Source organism: Zootermopsis nevadensis, unplaced genomic scaffold (assembly GCF_977971745.1).
Source record: "Zootermopsis nevadensis isolate Lab colony 2312 unplaced genomic scaffold, Znev_1.0 Znev_ptg000011l, whole genome shotgun sequence".
Lineage (NCBI taxonomy): Eukaryota > Metazoa > Arthropoda > Insecta > Blattodea > Termopsidae > Zootermopsis > Zootermopsis nevadensis.
Genome location: NW_028259143.1, coordinates 2,793,429 through 2,811,752, shown reverse-complemented (window position 1 = coordinate 2,811,752; position 18,324 = coordinate 2,793,429). Strand labels below are relative to the sequence as shown.

The following is an 18,324-nucleotide window of genomic DNA, read 5'->3' as shown; positions in this document are numbered from 1 at the left end:
TTATCGAAATATTCTAATGTAAATCGAATATTTCGATAAAGAACATCATTTAATATTTTAAATATTTTAAATGTTAATTATTGTAATATTTTAATAAGAATTTATTGTGATTAGACGGTCAAGATTTAAATAATACTTAATCAGAATATGCGATAGATCTATGAGATTATGATTAAAGATCAATATGGACTGTGGCTGAGATTAAACATAGTCGAATAAGAGGATGATAATGAATAATTAATTGTAAAAGATCTGGAAGGAAGCGGTTGTGGCCTAATTTAAGGAACCCCCCGCTAAGGATAGACGTTCTCCGGGCCGAGATATGAACCCCGGGACCCACCCGAATATAAAGTAGGTGTGCTAACCACTCGACCACGACGCTCGGTAGACCTGTGTTAGCTTCGTTTATTATGTGAATGCAAAAGTTTCTCACATTTTAGGACAAATACTGTTTGTGGTATGATTAATTTATGCCCTTGGGTCATGTATCGTTGATTAAACTTTGTAAAATACATGATTTTTTTCCTTGTTACACGTCTTGTAAGAATAGCTTAATTGTAGAGCTCTTGCACGCCATGTTATGTGAATTAGCTAAGTCCTATTGAGAAATTATAATTTAATTTTCATCTAATTAAATTTACATCTTTACAGTGCGCACGGTTAGACGCAGCTTAAGGAGCTGATGTTATTAATTGTTACGTCAGTTAAGAAGGAAATAATTTCCCACGTACTGACATGAACGTCTGGTCTGCAGAAAATATCTGTTGGTAATAATTCATCCAGACAGCTTATAAAACCATCTATCCCACTTTCAAGTAAACCTTCATGATTCATGTTTGGCAAGTTTATGTGTCTAGTGAAATTACGTTTTGAGTTTTCCGTGTATAAATAAAATTTGCAGGCACAACACCAATTTTAAAGAAAATATCTCATTGGTAATAGCGGAAATGTTTGGATACTCTATTAATCCCACCATCACAAGACTTAAGCAATGTTAATAAAGTAACCCAACATTCAGATGGATGAGATAAAACGGGATGTTCAGAAATCAATTATTTTCTTAGCTCGACAGATAAATCAACCGACTAAAACCGCTCTGATTATTTGTTTTGTAAATTTGAAAAATTGGTTTAAGTAGCTCTTTTATGTTTTCATTTTAATTTAATTCCGTTATTTTGTGACGTCGTATCAACTTCGAAACCAAAGTACCATTGAAAGAGAACTGCAAGGATTGTTTGCAATTCTTCGTAAAAAAAAAAATTAAATATAATATCCTTATGCAGCAGTTTCACCTGTAGTTGAGTATTCTGTAGAACTGAATAATAATTTATTTCGATTCAATAAAATTCTTATTATTATTAGTTGTCATCGCTGGTCTCAAAAGTATTTTTTTTCATCAGGTTTCCAACTGAAATATTGCAAGCATTTCTTGTTTCTCTTATGAATACGGCATTTATGACAGGATTCACCGCTACTAAAAGACGTATATGTACTCTGTGTTCCAACCGATAAGCATTAAGATACTATAGAAGCATATTTCAGCCCTGAGAGTTTATTTAGAACCAAAAAACTTATGCTGATGAAACAATAAAGCGTCACAGAAGAGAATTCGTTGAGGTTGAGGTTGGGTTAATTTCTTCATCCGTAAAAGTTCTCTTTGAGAACAAAGTCATTCAGCTGTTCTATAAACAGAAGGCAACCAAGAATAAACAGACCATTTATAAGGCTAAAGGAAATTCAAATTGGTAAGAATTTTTCTCCAGTTATATTTCTCGAAAATGCAAAGATCTCATTTGTAAGAGTACAAAATAAAGCCATTTATGAATAAACTTCTCTTTCATAAATATTGGCGAGAAGACTTTGAATCCCGAAAATGTTCGAGGGGTGAGGAGATATATGAGAAGTCTATATAATTTTCTCTTCAGTTCCAACCCTTAATCTTAAACGCGTATCACAAAAAGCACTTAACTGCATTGCGTTTTGATAACTAAACTCTGATCAAAAGTTTTACCCACACAGATAAGTGAGCTGAGCTTTCGACAGGAAAGTGGAGCTTCATCCACCTTAATAACATTAATGGGTTTCATCCTCTGAAGGTGTCACTTACAGATTCATTACACAGCGGTCGCGGAACCTACCTGCAGGCCATTCCCCGGTTTTCACGCCGTAACTGTTACAATTTTGACCACTATATTCCATTAACAGGAGACTCACATTATGGACACATCACTGGTTCGGCGCTGGTACAGATTAACTGAAATGCTAATGCACAGGGAATCTGGATTCTATTAGAGATAATTTTCAGGTTCGACTACTAATTATTTGGGGGCGTGTGACAGAATTTTTAATGGCTGATGCGAACTCGGTCACATAATTTTTCTCAAACAAATATTCTTAAATTATAAACCAGATGACAGTTTCAACAAAAGACTCTTCTCACTGAAAAAAAAAAATATTAAGTTTATTTAATCTAAGAGAACTAAAAAGACATAGCATTTTAATTAAAATACTTGGAGTAACAAATATAATAATTACTTTCGAAAGTAATATAATACAAGATCTAAAACAGTAAAGTTTTCTTATTATTTAGATAAAAAATTTGTCAACTCACCTACAGTTGCAAACATTTACATTTACATTAAGGCAGCAAAATGCCATTTATCTACAGATGTGAAGAGTCGTAAAGCATTTTAACACAATATAAGGTAGAAAAACTTCATATAAATTATAATCAAATAACTGCATTTATCAGAAGATCTGGAATGTTGCGTTGTGTAGTCTCGTACAAAGTGACCGAAATTTCAGAGGTTTAACTCATCAACATGATTATGTACGTAGTAAGTACCTCTGAAACGTCGGTCAATTTCTACAAAATTACACTGCATATCATTACAGAAGACGGACATCTTCACACTCGTTGCTGTGATAACCTGAAGTCTCACGAATACAACAACACAGCGAACATAACAAAGACTGAATTGTATTCTTAGTGTAGTGAGTAATGTGACTTGAGATCGGGTCCCAATACGGAATTTGGATTTAATTTCGTTATATATTCCGGACTTGTTACGAGACAGGTAATTTTTATCAATACGGGTAATTTTAATTATCCTGAAAGCGTGTATTATGTCATAATGGATTAAGGGTACTAATATAAAACTTGGGTTTTATTACAGACTTGACTAATTTAAAAGGACGTTTACTGTTGAGGAGATCTGTGGTTGAGTTCGTAATTGTGGCGCTGGTGGTGGTTGTAGGCTTAAAGCTGGCAACTCTAGACCTTATCTTTGCATAAGGTACATTCATACAAAGCAAGAACCAAGATCCTCACAACTCGGAAAAATACAACATAGAAGTACGTAATAAAATAGACCGAAAATTCTATGACGTACACTCATTGAAACAAGAAGATAAATAGACGACGAAAATAATAACACAGAGGGAAGATGGAAACAAAGAGATGAAATAAATGTTACGTAATCATTAAGATGATTGTTTGGGTAAAATTACTACTCTGTTAAATGACGTCTGTGACAGAAGATAGAAATTAAAAAAAGCAATATTAATAGTATGAAAAGCTGCTCGCATCTTGTAACAATATCTGTCCAAACGCCTTAACAAGATTAAGATACTTGTCTTAAGACACCATACTTCACATGCAGGCATGTAAACTGATAAGAGTGGGAAGTCTTGTGGACTTATCGTATTTCTCACAAAATCCAACAACATAAGAACTGCGGATTGACATGGTAAGTCATGTTTAAAGACGTAACGAAAAACGATATATCGTTTATCGAAAAACAATCTGTGCTACACGGATATAAGCTGATCCTTTACTAAGAGTCTATTTCGCACACGTAGTTGTCAATTTTCACCGTTGCGTTCAGAATACACCCTTCCCCCCCATTCCATATCTATGTCGTATTCAAAAAGTGTCGTAACCCTTTTAAAGCTTCGTCGAATCCTTTATCAGTGCGAAGTGTCAAACAGCTGATATTCCCTTAAACAGCGTTAAGTAACCAGTCTTCGCAATGGTAAGCTGTTGTGTTTTCTTTGTGGTACGGACTGAATTCTTTAATATTATCTAGAAGAGTTTCTGCTTGTGCTCTGATGTCGTTAGGCAGAAAATGTTACAGTTTTCAGCTCATTTGCCTTTCACGTTCTGTGGAGACTTAACGTTAATGAAGATGAATGTTATTCACTTACGCACACACAGCCTCCTCCTGCCTGCTTCTCCTCAGCGTGATACAAATAGAGAAACTGTCCAGGGGTGGAAAAATTCAATGGTTAGGGCTACTATATGCAACATCGGTACAGAACAGTGACTGGAATGGACGATACTGCGAAGGTGTCTGGTTCAAATCTGGTCCAGACCTGACTGGACTGACAACTGATTGCATTATTTCCCTCAGTCTGATAAGAAGATGATAAAGAATATGGAATATTCATCTTCTTTTATTTGTAAGGTTGCTTGCCGAAACTGAATAATATCCTAACTGGATCTGCAACGCGAGTTTTCCGGATGTCACACAAAGAATTCTACTTTTACGGACGTCCACAAACACGATACTAGCTGAAACAAGGAACCCTTGAGGGAAAAATAAATAAGAACACTGACATGAACAGACAGTTCACAAATTATGAGGCATTTAGAGACCACCAAGGGTTTTAGAAGAAAAAAACATAGATGTCATTCCAACCCACTATTTTTTCTTGGCTTTTTTTACGTTTTCGAGGCAAGAGTTGTATATGTTTAACTTCGACTTTCGGGCATCACTGCAATTGCCAGTTTCAGGGTGAATGTCGACGCAGTTACAAGATCAAAGTCGACGTTTCGAAGGTCCTTACTTCTTCCACGATCAAGGCGACAATTATCTCAGTAAGCACTTTCGAAACGTCGGTCAGCTCCTACTAGACTATAAGACTCAATATCCCATAAGACAGTCATCTTCATGTTTGTCACACACACACAAAAAAAAAATCACTTAATTGCCAGGATCGTCCGAACAATTGTCTCTAAATGTTTCAAAGTAAAAAAAAAAGGGGACTCGCATGTATGGTGATCTATTACCGCTGTTTTTTTGGTGGTTACAGTCCCATCTAAATTGTTGTGGACATTTTAATGAAGGTGCTGACACCAATATAAACGTATCACTTCGACAATAAATTTATTTTTTTAATCTTTACGACTTGAAAACACATGGGACATGGGAGTGATGATAATAATACCCATTAATTCACGAGCCAAAACGCGGGGGGTGGGGGGGTGGGGAATTACCGAATGAGTAACACACAATTGTCAAGTTGTGTATTAAATTCATACAGCGCTTACAACATTGATGATTACCCTCCCTTCCACGCCTTCCTTCAAGATGTTTCTAAGAACATAAACAGGCTCCCGTTACATCTAGGGCCTTTACTCCAAGTGACAAAACCATCTTAAGAAGATCTAGAAAGAAGCATTTGTAACCAGGATGGGAAATTAATGAGCTTACTTTCACGTCTAGAACTCTCTCAAACCCAGTTTTCATCATTCAAGGCAATTAACTCTGAAACAGATTATTCTACTTCAAACCGTAGGACATAACACGAATGCTTAAACTCCTTTCAAGTATATTTCTAGTGCTTTGGTAATAACACTCTGTCAAATGTAACAGTTTAAACCCAGAATATTTTGTTTTCAGCTGTACGTTTCATATGAATATTCATCAATCACCTTAACTATTTAATTCAACGCATAAGTTATTTTAGCTCGACGTCATGACATGCAGGCCTACTACCTGCCAGGTAGTTACCTGGGTATCTTAAGTCTAAATGATATGATGGGTAAAGCATGTAGAACGTACGGAAGCTAATACAAACGCATAGAAAATTTCTGACGGAAAACCTGAAGGAAAAAGTTCAATTACAGAAGATAGGAGACAGTATTAAAGTTGAAGATTTCTGTCTTCTGGGTTATTGCGCTGTGTAGTCTGGTCGATGTTAACCAACGTTTCAGAGGTCATACTGCCTCCGTCAACAGGGCGATGAGTATGAAGATTTCCGTCTTCTGGGTTGTTGCACTGTGTAGTCTGGTCGATGTTTACCAACGTTTCAGAGGTCATACTGCCTCCATCATCAGGGCGATGAGTATGAAGATTTCCGTCTTCTGGGTTGTTGCGCTGTGTAGTCTGGTCGATGTTAACCAACGTTTCAGAGGTCATACTGCCTCCGTCATCAGGGCGATCGCCCTGATGACGGAGGCAGTATGACCTCTGAAACGTTGGTTAACATCGACCAGACTACACAGCGCAATAACCCAGAAGACAGGAATCTTCATACTCACCGCTGTGAGAACCTCAAGTCTTACACAGTATTAAAGTTGATCTTAGATAAATAACGCGTGATTACCACTGGATTAAATTAAAGGTTCTATGGAATAAAGCAATGGCCTGTCTGTTATATAGCGTGTGCCTCTAAAAATTGTTATAGTATTTTAAAATTTATTACCATGTATTTTACGCTACATAATCACACAAAGAACCAGGATCGTTGCCTCGCATTATTGCAGTCAGACCAGCCGCCTATCACAATATGTAAACACGAAGCTTAACGTTTGTTGATAAATCTAAATTTCCAAGCCATCAATCATGACTAGTACGTTCAAGCAAATCCTTCAACACGTTTAAAGCAAGCGTGAATAACACTGGAGATTGAAAACGCCCGCATTAGAATATAATTCTTCGGCAGAACTGACACTTTGACACGTCCGATGGCAAGCCACTTTGCAGACTAAAACTCGTTCTAACATATGACGTAACCAAATCGGAAGATGAAGACGGTACCCGGTACAAAATACGTCTCCAGAATCTAACGACAACTTCAATTCTCGTGTGACCTCCTACAGGGCAACACGTTTCCCTAAAAAGGGTCCCTTGAACAGATGTAAACAGAAACAAAGCGAAATACATAACACTAAAAATAAACACAGAAAATATAAGATCGGAAGAGACATACAACAGTAATTCTTACTTCACTTAAAAAAGTATCCAACTAATTACACGTAGAAAATTACTTTTTGAAAATCTGACGTCTAAGAGTCACGCGAATGCAGTCTTAAATCCTCATATCCTACTTCTTTGAGATTCATTTTAATATTATACTCCCAGTGACGCCTATTTGTACCAAGCGGTCCCTTAACTTCAGGTTTTCCAAGTAAAATTCTCAATCCACCTTGACTCTCGTGCCACAACATTATTATTCACACAAGTATTTTTAAGTAATAACAGTAAGGACAAGGCGTGTTTGTATGTCCGTATACGATAGAAAACTGAGTCAATCTACGTAGTTATTTTATGTGCATATGAAGACTTTATCACTTGTAGTGAGCGACAGTCAATTCACATAGAGAATAAAGTTTAATTAATTCATAAGTGACCTATTTCTTTAAAACCATAGCTAGAGCACGCAATGCCCACACTTTGACAGTGTCTGTCTGATGAATCAACCACCTCCCATTTAGGTCCAATGGCTGCTCATCACTCCGGACATTCGTCCGGGTGAATTTCCAATCAGCTGGCAAAAATTCCAATGACAGCTGAACCTGACGTCACCACAAGACATTTTTCATTCATTGCCGTCCAATAATCTGCCATTTACAGTCTGGTTTATTTATACGATTCCTGGCAGGTATATGAATTTTTTTTCTCTTTTCGTCGTATTTAAACAAGCACTCGAGTTTTCTCTCCAGCCACATCGGCGACACTCACAGCAGCCAAAACCCACATTTTAACCCAGTACAGAGTTCGCCACTTCACACCGCGTCTATTATAAACAAACTCAAAAACCATCATTTGACTATCACTATTTTCTTTTAAAAATTTTAACCGTCTAATCACAATAAAATATTTTATTAAATATTAAAATATTATTACTACAATTAATATTTAAATGCATTTAGGATATTACATTTGAGTTTATATCGATTATACACCTGAAGATGGTTCATTGAAAACCGAAACATGTCGTGAAAAAGGTGATGCTCTAATTGTAAATCGAACATTTAGATAGAAAGAGCATCATTTTAATATATTTTAAATATTTTAAATATTAAATGTTAATTATAGTAATAATATTTTAATATTTTAATATTTAATAAAATATTTTATTGTGATTAGACGGTTAAAATTAAACAATTATAATCATCACAATATGACGCAACATTATCATCTCACTATTTTCTTTTAAAAATTTGATGTCTTATGTGCGGGAGCCTATATGACGTTTCGACCTTAGCACAAAAATAAAAGCATAATTATACATATATTATGCTGCATTTACCGAGTTATGTCAAAATATAAAATTCAAACTGTGGGTATGTATTTATGTTTCCTTATAGCTCGAGAACGATTACACTAATTTTTTTTAAAAATTAAAAAAACCCACGGTGTTTCAGAGAGGAGATTACAGAAGCAAAGATCACAAACCCGAAAATTGTCCTGGGTTCAAATCTGGGTTGCTCTTTTTCATTAAAATAATCTTTTTCAAGGATAGTTGTATTTGTAAATTGTTTTGCATACACAAACGTTCTGGAGATCCACTGTGCCTTCATCTTCAGGGTTCTACTAAATAATTTATAAAGTAGGGACTGTATACAGAACTATATATTTTTCACACTTAATAAAATGTTACTCTATAATCAAATAACGTGATGTTTTATAATTAATTGGGCTTAGTATTGTATTTTTTTTACCAAGTTCATTTAAACTGAAATTAAATTAGCAGCTTGTGATGGGGTCATGCTTCATCGCGTCGTACCCATTCAAACAACCACTGACAATCACTGAGATAATGCGGGTCAGATAACCTTGTGCTGGTCCCCCAGCTCCGCCCCCGAAGTGCCCACGTCAGAACATAAAGCTGGAAGGACATCCGGTCCCTTCATTAAATGAAATACATCATACCTATCGCAAATCACCTGGAAATCAGTATTATTCGTTTGTTTTCAAACAACAAAACAGATTTTAAATTACGGCATTGTCATGACTCACCCCTCCCGCACGAGTTAATTCGAATAAGTATTTCTACGTTTTTAATCAGTTCAGTCTGGTGAATTACATAATTGCTGGACTTGGTTATTAAAACCAAAGCGTAATTTAAAACCACAGAAAAATTTTCCTCTACATTTTGGTTGCACACATTCTCGTAAAAAAATATATCCGTGAATTTTCTACTCAGGTATTTCAAACTACGTTCATTAGATATTAAATAACACTCGCTCAAAATATTCCTTACCAAAAATTAACAGGACGATAAAATGAAGTAGAATGAGAAAGGCGAAGCATGTAGTGTACATGTGGGGGGGGGGGGGGGTGTGTGGAGGGGAGATAAAATTAAAAATGCATATAAAATTTCGCTTGGAAATAATACGCGAAGAAGACTACTCGGAAGAGTAAATGAGAGGATAATATTAAAATGGACACGGTAAAATACGGAAATGAGAATGTGAACTAAATTAATCTCGCTGAGGATAGTGACCTATAGAGATATCTTTTGAACGCGGTGATGAACGTTTGGGTTCCATAAAACGAGGTAAATGTCTTGACTACTTTACACAGTGTGGAATTAAGGATTAAAATACAGTTTTACGATGCGAACATTTAGCACTTCGACTCGTTTTCTAACATTCTCATGGGTGAGTTTAATCAATTAATATTCCTAAATATCCTGTAATGTTTGCAAGAATATAATGTCCGAAGTTACAAAATAATTACAGGCAAATATAAAAAAAACATTAAATTAACCTTAAATACTAGAACCCATCAGCTGACATAGAGTATGAAACACTCGAAGGTCAGAAAAACTGCAATGTTCTTGGTTTCACTGCTCTGCGCATGACAGTAACACTTGCTGTAACCTGTCGTCTATAGTTTTCAGCAGCATATTGCTAAAATTTGGCATTATTCTTTAATTGTTAGCGTTTTAACATTTAGTTCTGTACATCAATGCAATAAGATGCTATTATTTTTTTATTTAGTGTTCTGTCTGACGACAGGTCCATATGAACAAGATCCTTCCATCCTTTTCTCGGACTGGGACCTGTTCATATACGTTCTTGGCAGATGATCCAGAAGTGGTTTGCCATTGCCTTCTTCTGTGTGTGAATGGAGTAATTGTTGGGATGCCACGGAGGAAAACTCCGTGTTGCCTAGACCACGGCCTTGCCCAACACAAGTTATAAATTCGGGCACCGCCGGGAATCGAACCCGAGACCCCCAGGATTACAAGGCCAGCGTTCTAACCGCTAGACCACCTCATCTTATTATTATTCAGTGTTCTGTCTGACGACAGGTCCATATGAACAGGATCCTTCCATCCTTTTCTCGGACTGGGACCTGTTCATATACGTTCTTGGCAGATGATCCAGAAGTGGTTTGCCATTGCCTTCTTCTGTGTGTGAATGGAGTAATTGTTGGGATGCCACGGAGGAAAACTCCGTGTTGCCTAGACCACGGCCTTGCCCAACACAAGTTATAAATTCGGGCACCGCCGGGAATCGAACCCGAGACCCCCCAGGATTACAAGGCCAGCGTTATAACCGTCAGACCACCGTGGCTCTTAAGATGCTATTAAAGAAACTGATTCCAGAACTTCATGTCTCATCGTTCTCTGAGACTGACAGAAGCAAACAACGTCTACGCTGAAATGTAATATGTGTACTGGAACCAACATTTTTAGTCCAATTTTACCGAAACTAGGGGCATTTGCTCATCAGGGCGCGTTTTGTTCTATTCTCATTAAGCCTGAAATTAGATTCACAGTGGACGGAGATAATATTGTTTCCAATTGGATATCCTGCTTACTATTTAGTTCAGTGTAATGGTTATCTGATACGATGCCTGCCTACTACAGCCAGCGTATAAAAAAGTGAACATACCAAGATAAATGTAAATATAAACACGAAACTTATACCACGCCCAGATATAAAAAATACATAATTTTAAAAAATTTCAACGTAGAAATTCTATACTTAACGATCCCTGTATTTATGTCTGGTAAGTTTTGATGTTAGATTCTTTGTAATATCGTCATGGCATTTTCCTTGTATCTCTAAAAATTCTGAAAATAAGTAAGTTTTTCCGCTTATCGTAGTTATATACATTTTAATTACCTCGTGGTTTGTACATTCCTACCACTGATTGGTTTGAAGCAAGAGGCGTGTATATTAATCGCGATTTACAATGTTATCTCGTGTTCGGCGAGATTAATGATCGACTTTCGACTCATCTGCGATGTTAGATCATCCGAAAGAACAGGACTTCGACTTGACAAAAAAAAATATCAAAGCTGAAACCTGAGAATATGACCGAATTTAAAGTACATAAAACAATTCACTACTGGCTTAAGATAAAGAATTTAATTATTCATTCGACCATTTATAATGTCCGGTCTCCTGATATTGTCCATACACTGAAATTTTCGCCAGAATAATTTCCACTAACCAATTCATCGTGAATTTCGAAATTTTATCTTCTGACATAAATTATACAAAGTCGTGGTAACCAGATAATTTTGGAAGTAAAAGGATTATTATATATTTTTAATCACCAATTTTATAAACATAATAATGTACAAAACAATACTTTAAAATATTTGTTCATATTTTCATATAATTCAACAGTAAATTCTAAAGCATATCCCACATATGGGTCTAAAATGGCGGTAGTTGAGAAAACATGAATTTATGTAACAGAAACATAACTGGTAAAATCCTTTAAACTTTACCCATTGTAATAATCGTATTCAAAATACGGCTTCCTGACCCCAAACATTACACAAAATAAAATGTTATCTTGCATCATGAATACAAAATTAAGTATTTTTGTTAGCTGTCGTTCCAAAAATAGGTTGACCTAACTGTGTTACCACAGCGTTTCATTGTCGTTCAAACCCACAACTTTCCACAACTCCATGGATCGTATTCTACTTGAATCACTCATGTAATCTAAAATTTCCCTACCATTTATGGATCCCGAATGTTCATTACCGCCTGCACAAAACAACGTCACTGAATCCTGTGCTGAGTTCCATGAATGCAGCCCACACTGTCATCCTATAATCGATTTTGGTATTCTCCTCCCATCTATGTCCAGGTCTTCCAAATTCATCCTTTACTTCAAGTTTTCCGTGTAAAATTTCGTATCAGTTTCTTAGCTCTGCCACGCGTGCCACAGACGTCACTTGCCTCATCCTCTTGATCTGATAACCCAACTCATATCAGGTTAAGAGGTCCAATTATCAAAGACCTTCATTTTCTCCGTCAGCCGATGATCGACTTCCTTAATACACCGTCTTAATGACACCTGACATGACGAGAAAGTTTCTGGAACAAAACCTAACACCACAAACTTACTTTTATACATGAGGCAACTTCAGTATTGTTTATAATCGTCTAACACAAGTTCCATTGATACTGCTGCATAAAATAATCATGAGAAAATGTTTCCTTTCCGTCAATAGAGCGTAATTCTATACCGCTTAATGATGTTATATGTACACAAATTAAGACACTCAGCTGGAAAAGAAATAACAGAGCACAAACATTTTACTAGTGAATCTTAATGAAGACAGAAGACGTATTTATTTCTTATCCAAACATCAACCAGTAACTGGCCTGTCTTTATTTAATCTCTTATCCAAGAAGTCACGTTTACATTCAAATTATCCGAAAGTTCCTTTAGAAATTCGACGCAGTTGATAAGATTACATTAACTACGGAGTTCAGTGATTCGTTGTTATTACACTGATATATATTTCCTTTTTTACATTTTATAAGAACGGACACTCAGTTAACCAATCGCAGATGTAAGTTCCAAATAAGCCCTTTTACTACGAAATACGGAAACTGGATATGTAAAATAATTGAAGTTAAAACTATAACAATTTATCGACCACTCCGGTGGTGCATTCAAAAAATTCTAGGTTCGTTCACGATCATTGTAACGTATAAAATAAAAAATATCGGTATAATGACGACCAGTCACCTGAATACGAGAATAGATTAAACTCCTAAATCCCACGAGGACGATGTTCTTGTACATAATATTTAAGAATTCAGTCCGTACCTCAAAGAAAACACTACACTTCACCGTTACGAAGATCAACTGGTTAACTATGTTTAAGAAAATAATCGCTGTCTATTCTAAGAATCTCACAAATCACTTACATACAAAATTCAGAGTTAATAACTCTTAAAACAACCGGTAAATAAAGTTACCACCGAGAATTAAAAGGTTAACCATTCAGCCTCGTTTACGTAAAGCAAGCTATCAGTCATGGTTCATGTAAACAGATGAAGACATTTATTTTTGGAGCGCCTTACTTGCAAATAAACTAGTGAAAGTATAATACACGTTCTTTGCTCAGATATCTTCGTAATTGAAGTATTTATCTGTTAGATTTCACAGTTCTACTCGACCCGTTTTTTTTTTCTAAACCGTTCACACGTCTCCATTCGTCTGATGGAAGAAAAGGTAGCGCCTGCAAATCACCGTTTAGATTACCTGTCTCACACGTACTGTAATAGTTCCCTCCCCATCAGCGCGCTGTAAATCAAACTCGTGGGAATTTTTAAGTCTATCGGCGAGACTGTACGTCGCTTGGAAAGACATCAATGAGTGTGTAACTTTGTTCCAACGGAATTCAGTAAATCTGACAAGCCTGAAGTAGATGTGTCTGCTCATTCTCAGAGTGAAAGCGAACATTCGAGTTCATACGTGACTAATTACATATACTCAAGACGAGAGCACAAGATCATAAAAAATACAGATGACAGACAAATGCCAACGTCAGCAGGATTTTTAAAGCTTAAAAAAAAGTCTCACGAAGACAATTTAAAAAAAAATAAATGCATTGCAAATCTTGTTGGTTTTCATGTTAATTTTTCTGGATACCATTAGAAATTCGCTAAAATATTTTACGTCAACAGATAAAATAATTTTACTTCATATTTCTAGAATCACAGCCTAAACCACTCCTGTATAAAGTCAAATGTTTGGCAAAATCAAAGTTTATAAGCTGAACATTTTTAAACAAAGTCTTAAAAAAAAATAGTCTCAATGACCCTCATGATGGGGATGGGATGTACGACTGAAACTTCGGTAGACATCTAAAATTCTACGCGACCCAAATATTCTAGATGGCTGTAATTTTTGTACTCGATACCGTGAGAATCTGAAACCTCACCACGACCAGATATTTGAGTACAGGTCTACATATGTAAATGTATAATTTGGCACTGCTACTGAAAAGATAGCAAGACGAATTTGGGCAAAATAAGATTATTGCTTCACAAAAGAACTTTTATTAAAAGGAAAACAGGTGAAAACCGATTTATATTTCCCAGTTTACTGTGTAAAGGTTTAACGATTTTCATGGCCCTTTCGAAATCTGATGATAGGGGTCATTTAACCTTCCGTAAGGCCACAGACATAAGCTGACGTAAATTCAAGTACGAAATTACGAAATAAAAACTCTCTCTTACTAAGTATGTTAATTATAAAACTGGGTTTAATAGTCAGCAACTTGCAAACTGAACCAATTACAAAAAAAGAGACCTCAGCAATAAATAGAACAGAAGGAAAGCGACTATGATACACGAATGTAATAACAATGATGTATAAATTCTAAAATATAAAATACTTCGCCTAATTTATATTACTATAAACTACTTTGGCTATTAGCAAATAATGTTTGTCCATTCTTATCTTAAGGTCCCAATTTCGGTTTAACTTTTATGCACAATCTGTTAGACTGCACTGAATTAAAAGTAAAATTCATAATAATATCGTAAAGTTTACGTAAAAAACATCTCGTAAAAATATGGGATTATAACCAATTAAGAGACTTACCATTACGTTTTTAAAAGTCAATAATTCTATTAATAAGCAGCTAAATGTGTCTTGTTTCCACGTGAAAAGAAGAAGTTATGTCTGGCAAAAACTTCTTTCATAATTTCAATTATTTCCTACACCACAAACTGAAAAATCTATAAAAAAACATTACATCTAATAGTTTCGAAATTATTCTCATATACAAATTGTTTAATCAAAGTATTCAGGTCTTCCCACCAAAAGTTTGAATGTAAATCAAAATATTACTCCTACCTTTATAGCTGAGAAGTGCAGTGATCACTACGACGTATCCTTTCCAATCCATTGTTGCTGACGTAACTGTAAGGGTTAGACCCAATATATTAAAAAAAAACTATCACAGGAAGAACACGTCTTGTTAAACTGAAAAAAATTACTATTTTGTGTTAAGCACTAATTTACGGCAAATAATCACGGGTTCTTACGTCACTGTCACATTTGTATCTTAGTAACAATCAAAACCATGAACAAAATATAACCAAAGTTGAGTTTCTGAATTATCACTCAGTAATCTTACGTCAATTCTCTCTTACGTCACACACTTTTTTTTTCAGTTTCTTAATCCATTATGGATAACGAGTCGACTTCCATCAGACTTTCAAAAGTAAGATGTCTCTGTTTTGAAAATGGTACCTCTTAAAACTCCACAGTGTTTCGATTCGAATGTCAAATTATTTTCATTGAACCATTCAATTTAAATTTGTTTTAAGTGAAAAATGTATCTCATTCCACTTATAAACATATGCTCCTACGCACAGCAGCAACACTGCATTACACGCGTGTTGTCAGGGGAAACAAAAAACTGATAGACGGCGTACTGCATTAACTGGAACGTAACTTCTCCTCGTGGCCAACACGCGTTACCACTGCATACAGCACTGTGGGGGAACTTCTAGTCGACACCCATTGATCGCATGAAAAACACCCGATCGTCTGCAACACCAATAACAGTCAAGCGCGCGATCTGACGTTCCGAATAAGAGAGCCACATGACCCGAAAGCAGCGCCGTTCGGTGTGCACCGGCAGTGTTTAGAACTATTACATCTCGTTCTCTCAGTAATAAATTACTCTAACACTCTGAAATTGCAAGTTCAAATATAAATTTTTATCAGGATTTTCAGCAAGAGCGTTTAATAACAATTCTTTTCAAATTGTGCCCACATGCCTCTTTGAATTTTCGAAACATTTTTCCCCACTGATTCAACGTTTATTGATAACTATGGTATATTCATATTCGAAATTCTTCTTGCATTCTTTCCACAGGATATTTTCACTTAAAATTGATTTTTTTTCGTAAATAAATAACAGTACGGACCGTACATTTTTTTATCCTGTTTCAGCTTATAGCATTGGTAGTCTACATTAAAAAACAAAGCAAATGTTCGAAGTTCCTTTAATTCAAGACAATTGAAATACAGGCTGACCCAATAAATCTTACTTTCCGGTGTGACAACACGTTCTTGGCTGTTGATAAAATTACACGTGGATCAAATTTAACGTAGAAGATACTGGACAACATTAAGTTCAATCTATCAACTCAAAAGTAGCTTTAGATGTTCGTTTATTACAGTATTTTTTTCTCCATATTTCGAATGCAGGCTAAATACTGGCAACTAATATCAAGATTTAATAAGCATGTGTTCTGTCTCTGTAGGGTATAACAGAAGCCTTAGACAGACGTCCTTAAATGAGACAGAGACTACGCGATAAGTAATAGGGGTGATTTGTTGTGATTAAAATCCTAGCACTCGACGAGATTCGGACTCACGATCCAATCAATTGATCAGTCTAAGTTTGATATTTAATCACACCTCGTTTAATACGTTCTTGTTCTAAACACACAACAAAAATTCTTACGAATCTCATCTTTGCAACGTTGATAAAATCGAGCAGTTTGAATGCGTAAATATTTTTCTGTTCGACAAAAATACTTATTTATACAAACAACATTTCTTGACTTCTTGTACTCAGCTTGTGTCGAAGAATATTAATATCCAATGAGTGAATTTCGAAAGGACCAATGAAACTCTTTTCGCCTATCTAAAGAACTTATTCTATCAACTGTCTGAGAGGACTGAAGACAATCACGAGCCAGGATAACACGCTCAGAACCTGACACAAATCACCTTTCTTCCGAAGGCATCCCAGCTTCTCTGGTGTTACCAGTGAGGACCAAGTTTAAAACCCATAACATTAGTCACGAAGATGTAAGTCACAGGGTGTGGCTACTAGAATCATGGCAAAGTGACTATTATACAAGCAGCGGGTAAGAACTGCATTTGATTAATTAAAAATGGAAAAAGATGGCGTACGTATATGCTACTTAATTAACATTTATTATGGCAATCTGATCAAATAGGGCGAGGCGTGTAACACGCTTGGGAGATATGAGAAATGAATGCAACGTTTTTAGTCGGAAACCCTCGAGGGAAAAATAGTTGGGAGTTCTGGGTGCAGAATGAAAGGTAATATAAACGTTGAGTTTAAATGAACAGGGTATCAAGATATAGACTGATTTCATCTGGCAGGTTTACGTGAACAGGGAAATTACCTTTCAGTTCCCATAAATTAAGTGAATTTCTTGACTAACTGAGCCAATATCAGGTTAACAATTATGGCTTTGCTTCATGGCATAGGATTTGATGCACAGTAACATTTAAAACACAATACGACTACACCAACTTCATATAGCAGAGTCATTCTTAAAAAGCTGACAGTAGCTCAGCGAGTCAATGAATAACAACCTCGAAGGTTCATTAACGTGTTCATAAAATCCAGCCACTGGTTCATATCCTGAGAAAGTTGAATTCAATTCACACACTTCCTCCGATTGTACTTAAGATTCAGTTTAATATTATCCTGTAATCTACACCGAGGTGTTCAAAGTGGTCTTCTCCCTTCAGGTTTTCAGACAAAGGTTCTTTTCGTATTGTCCCTTGCATGTTACAGTGACCAGATGCTATAAACGTTAGACAATATATTTTGTTTTTTTGCTGGAAAATATTCCTCGTGACATAAGGTTGCTGTCTGGTTACTTAAATGCCTTACGCCTCTTAAATTCAGATCAACAGTGAAGCACATCCAATGAACAAACACAGTCAAATCTTTTTAAAACTACCTTTAATTATGCAGTTCACACGGAGACCAGGTTTTAACTGACAAATATAAGTTCATTAGGTTTCATGTTTACCGCAAGGTTCCAATTTGTAATGCCACGTTCCTAATTGTTTTACTTTCTTCCTGTTTCAAATTAAATATTTTCATAAGCCAAAAGCAAATATCAACACAAACAATGTTTTCATTACGTTGAAACCTGTTTCACACAGACATGTACGTATATCCACCCTGAAGCGGTTTGTAATAATTCATATCATAGCGCGGAGTGTGAGTTTGTAAAAACAGTATTACAGTAAC

At 35.8% G+C, this 18,324-nt stretch overlaps 1 protein-coding gene across 1 annotated transcript in view; it reads right to left on the bottom strand.

The window, feature by feature from the left end:
- Nucleotides 1-15,809, bottom strand: part of beat-IIIc (beaten path IIIc) — a 396,529-nt gene extending 380,720 nt beyond the window's left edge. Inside the window, exon 1 of the mRNA XM_022070997.2 lies at nucleotides 15,144-15,809. Coding sequence (XP_021926689.2) covers nucleotides 15,144-15,195 — 52 coding nt within the window. The 5' untranslated portion in view covers nucleotides 15,196-15,809. The remainder of the gene's footprint in view (nucleotides 1-15,143) is intronic.
- Between the last annotated feature and the right edge of the window lie 2,515 nt (nucleotides 15,810-18,324).